The 5104-nt window shown below is 48.1% G+C and overlaps 1 protein-coding gene across 1 annotated transcript in view; it reads left to right on the top strand.

Moving 5' to 3' along the window:
* The first annotated feature begins 1331 nt into the window (after positions 1-1331).
* RBP3 (retinol binding protein 3) overlaps positions 1332-5104 on the top strand; it is a 30472-nt gene continuing 26699 nt past the window's right edge. The window contains exon 1 of the mRNA XM_019502540.1: positions 1332-4479. Within this exon, the coding sequence (XP_019358085.1) occupies positions 1432-4479 (3048 nt within the window). The 5' untranslated portion in view covers positions 1332-1431. The remainder of the gene's footprint in view (positions 4480-5104) is intronic.

Below are 5104 nucleotides of genomic sequence, written 5' to 3'. Positions count from 1 at the left end.
AGGCAGGGGGTCAGACTTGAAGATCTACAAGGTCCCTTCTGACCCTATTTCTATGATTCTATGATTCTATGACACAGGCAGACTGCTGCCCTAGCACCTGATCAAAGTATGTATTTGTGATTAATGTAGGCATCACTCCATCTTGCTGAGGGGGCATAGCCAACCAGGCCAAGGGAAGGACCATGGCCCCTCTCCTACACACCTAAAACAAGGGATAACCTGTTTCACTTTTTAGTAGCAGAATGAAAGGGTTACAGATGAGCATACTCCTTCCATGTTGAGTTATTCTTGCATCTGCCCTGCATCAGCTGAATTGATTAGGTGAACCTGCACTTAGCAAGCATTCTTCTCAAAGGTAAAGACAGACTTTGGCTTATTTGACTATATTAGGTATGTCATACTATATCTCTGCATGTTAACAGTTCACATGAATACAACCTGAAGCTGAATCTTGCAAATGCTGATCCTCTTTCAAACTCTTAGTATGACAGAGCCTCAAATGCACTGGGGACACAAGGAAACAACCCCCCACCCCCCATGTTCTATTTTAGTATATCAAGTCTAATGTCTATTGGCTGGAAGCTGTCACCAGACGTGACCATATGTTGCCTAGTGGTATTACAAGTAAATCCTAACTGAGTGCAAATTATAAAGATTAAAGTCACCTCGGATTTAGCTGCATTACGATGAAGCAAATGTATTTCACAGCCCTGTTCAAAATGCTGAAAATAGTCAGCACTGAAATTAATGGGCTGTCTTTACCTTAGATTTAATGGGCCATTTCAAATGTTCAGTATTTCTAGATGAGAGCTTGTAGCTGTAGAATGAAAATACAGTTCATTGCTGACCATAGGCAAGAAAAGACCAAAGATGTTGTATTGTAAATAATCATCTGGGCTATACCTGCAAAAAATTAAATACTTGCAGAGTTAGGCCACTGCAAAATACTCCTCATATTATTTTTTATAGGTAGCATTAATAGGTTGGATGATTATTATTCTAATTATGACTCTACATCAAACAGCTTTGCATTTAATAGATTCACTGTCAAGATAATTCTGGACTAGTTTATAATGGACACTGCTGTATATATTGAAAACTATTATCTGTCAGAAAGAATCTTATAAGCTAACAGCTTGGTATAAACATCTCCTCATTGACTGAATTTTATTATTGTTTCATAAGAGATTTGTGAAGTGGCATGATGCTGAACTTCATCTATTGGTGCACTTTGGCTGATGCACTCCAATTTAATGAGATTAAAGGTTTAATGCAGGTTTATCAATTGAGTGCTCCCAGATTTATCACTGGGATTTCAGTGCTGATTCACAGACACAGAGGACTGACAGGGAGCTAAGTTCAGCTTGATCTACAGGGGTTTCTGATTTCTTCCCAAGGTGCAGTTTATTTTTGTCTCCTTGCCGATTCAAAATGATCAGGGAATATCTCCTGCTGTTATCATATCTCTTTTTCTCTGGTGTGTGCACTGAGGAAATCTTCCAGCCAACTCTGGTACTGGACATGGCCAAGATTCTTCTGGATAATTACTGTTTCCCTGAAAACCTGATGGGGATGCAAGAAGCCATTGAACAAGCCATCAAGAGTGGAGAGATCCTGGATATCTCCGATCCTAAAATGTTGGCCAGTGTCTTGACAGCTGGTGTGCAAGGCGCCTTAAATGACCCAAGACTTGTGATCTCCTATGAACCATTGGCTCCTACAGCTCCCAAGCAAGAACCTGAGGCTTTCCCCACTCATGAGCAGCTCTTGAATCTTATCCAGCATGTGGTCAAGTACGAGCAGCTGGAGGGCAATGTGGGCTACCTGAGAATTGACTATATTATTGGCCAGGATGTTGTGCAGAAGATTGGGAGCTTTCTGGTGGAAAAGGTATGGAAGACACTGATGGGAACATCTGCTCTAGTGCTAGACCTGCGTCATAGCACTGGAGGACAGATCTCTGGCATTCCCTTTGTCATCTCCTATCTCTATGAAGCTGACAAGGTGCTGCATGTGGATACTGTATACAACCGACCCTCTAACACCACCACAGAGATATGGACACTGCCCAAGGTGCTAGGTGACAGGTACAGCATGGAAAAGGATGTCATTGTGCTGATTAGCCAGCATACCACTGGAGTATCTGAAGATGTGGCTTACATCCTCAAGCACATGCACAGAGCCATCACTGTGGGGGAGAGGACTGCTGGGGGCTCTTTGGACATCCAGAAACTGCGCATTGGTCTTTCTGATTTCTACATGACAGTACCTGTGTCACGGTCTGTGAGCCCCCTGAGTGGGGGTGGGCAGAGCTGGGAGGTCAGTGGGGTGATGCCATGTGTGACCACTCAAGCAGAGCACGCCCTTCAGAAAGCCCTGGCCATTCTGTCGGTGCGCAGAGCAGTACCTGAAACCATCAGCCACCTCATGGACATATTACAGGACTATTACACCCTTGTGGAGCAGGTGCCTGCGCTGCTGCAGCGCCTCACTGCCTTTGACTTCTCTTCCATCCAGTCTGCAGAGGACCTTGCTGCCAAGCTCAATGCTGAGATGCAGGCTGTGTCTGAGGACCCCCGCCTCCTTCTCCGAGTCACCACACCAGATGAAGCTGCTATCTCCCCACTGGAGGAGAAGATTCCAGTGGCTCCCAGCCTGCCCAACAATGAGCAGCTGCTGCACGTCCTGGTGGACACATTGTTCAAGGTATCTGTATTCCCAGGCAATGTGGGCTACTTGCGCTTTGATGAGTTTGCCGATGCTTCAGTGCTAGCTAAGGTGGGGCCTTATATCAGGCAGAAAGTATGGGAGCCCCTCCAAGCCACTGAGAACCTGATTGTAGACCTGCGCTATAACCCTGGGGGCCCATCCTCATCTGCTGTGCCCCTGCTGCTCTCCTATTTCCAGGACCCTGCTGCTGGCCCTGTCCACCTCTTCACTACCTATGATAGACGCACCAACCACACGCAGGTACACAATAGCCAAGCAGAACTTCTGGGGCAGCCCTACGGAGCCCACCATGGCATCTACCTGCTCATCAGCCATCATACCGCCACAGCAGCTGAAGAGTTTGCTTACCTCATGCAGTCCTTGGACCGTGCCACTCTGATTGGTGAGATCACAGCAGGGAGACTGTCACACACTTGTACTTTCCCACTGTTGCAGCCTGAGGGAGACATCACTCATGGCCTCAGCATCACAGTTCCTGTCATCACTTTCATTGACAACCATGGAGAGAGCTGGATGGGTGGAGGTGTGGTGCCTGATGCCATTGTACTGGCTGAGGAGGCACTAGAGAAAGCTGAGGAGGTTCTGGCTTTCCACCAGGGCATGGGAACACTTATAGAGGGAACTGGCCAGCTCCTAGAGGCACACTATGCCATTCCAGAGGTGGCTGGGAGGGCTAGTGCCATGCTAAGCACCAAGAAGGCCCAAGGTGGTTATCGCTCTGCTGTGGATTTTGAGACATTGGCTTCCCAGCTTACCAGTGATTTGCAGGAGGCCTCAGGGGACCACCGACTTCATGTCTTTTACAGCCAGGTGGAGCCAGCCCCAGAGGAACAGCCCCCCAATAATATCCCAAGCCCTGAGGAGCTGGGCTACATCATTGAGGCTCTTTTCAAAGTTGATGTATTGCCAGGCAACTTGGGCTACCTACGCTTCGACATGATGGCTGAGGCAGAGACAGTCAAAGCCATTGGGCCACAGCTGGTGCAGATGGTATGGAACAAGTTAGTGGATACCAATGCCATGATCATTGACATGAGGTACAACACAGGCGGCTATTCCACAGCTGTGCCCATCTTCTGCTCCTACTTCTTTGAGCCTGAGCCCCGGCAACACCTCTACACTGTCTTTGACCGCAGCACTTCTCATAGCACTGAGGTGTGGACCCTCCCCCAGGTTACTGGCAAGAGGTATGGCTCCCTCAAAGACATCTACATCCTGACTAGCCATATGAGTGGCTCAGCAGCCGAAGCATTTACCCGTTCCATGAAAGATCTGCACCGAGCCACTGTCATAGGTGAGCCCACAGTGGGTGGATCACTTTCTGTGGGCATTTACCAAGTTAGCAACAGTTCATTATATGCCTCCATCCCCAACCAGGTGGTGCTCAGCCCAGTCACTGGCAAAGTGTGGAGTGTATCTGGGGTGGAGCCACATATCACTGTCCAGGCAAATGAAGCCATGATGGTCGCCCAGCAAATTGCTGCCTTGCGGGCCAAGGTCCCCGGTGTACTGCAGACAGTGGGGAAGCTGGTGGCTGATAATTATGCCTTTGCAGACATTGGGACCAATGTGGCAACCAGGCTCACTAACCTCATCAACAAGGACGCCTACAAAATGATTACCTCTGAAGAAGAGCTGGCCCAGAAGGTAGCTGCTGATCTGCAAGCTCTCTCTGGAGATGTGCACCTCAAAATAGCCTACATCCCAGAGCACTCCACGGACAGTATCCCAGGGATTGTGCCAATACAGGTAAGTCTCTCATGTGCCTAGCTGCTGTGAGTCCCTACCATCTGTTGGGTGGGTGCTACGTGGTCTGGGATCAATGAGTCAGGAATTCCCAGACCTGATTGTGGTCCATAACTCTAAATCACCACTATTTACCAGCCTCCAGAAAGAGGACAATGGGCTTTGGATATTGAACTCACCTCAAATCAGTAAAGTGGCCAGGATTTAGGTTTTTTTACCTGCAGCTTATACATCAATACCTGCTGGTTGACAAAAATCTTCAAGCTCTTGGGCTGTTGAACTAATATGTCTCATAACCAGTGAATTTACATGTGAACTTGCTGTAGAGGGCAGTGGGCTAAAGTAGTAGTGTTTATTATAGGGAGTACTTCTTCTACCAGAATCCCCCCCTCCCCATGTCACTTCTACTTCAGTGCTATTGTTTTGTCCTGTTATAGAATCATTCTGTATATAAAAGGGCTTCGTCCGTCTGTCTGTGTTTGTCTGTCTGTCCATAATGCTCTTGGAGCACTCTAATTGGTTGTCTCAGCAGCCAATCACAATGCTCCGCACAGACAGACACACCCAGTGGGGCACCGCCATGACCGTGGGGATGCTGGCCTCACCCCCCACCCTCAGCCCTGCTCCT

Source organism: Gavialis gangeticus, unplaced genomic scaffold (genome assembly GCF_001723915.1).
Source record: "Gavialis gangeticus isolate Ggan-Ray unplaced genomic scaffold, GavGan_comp1, whole genome shotgun sequence".
Taxonomy (NCBI): domain Eukaryota; kingdom Metazoa; phylum Chordata; order Crocodylia; family Gavialidae; genus Gavialis; species Gavialis gangeticus.
This window is presented reverse-complemented; position numbering and strand designations above follow the sequence as displayed.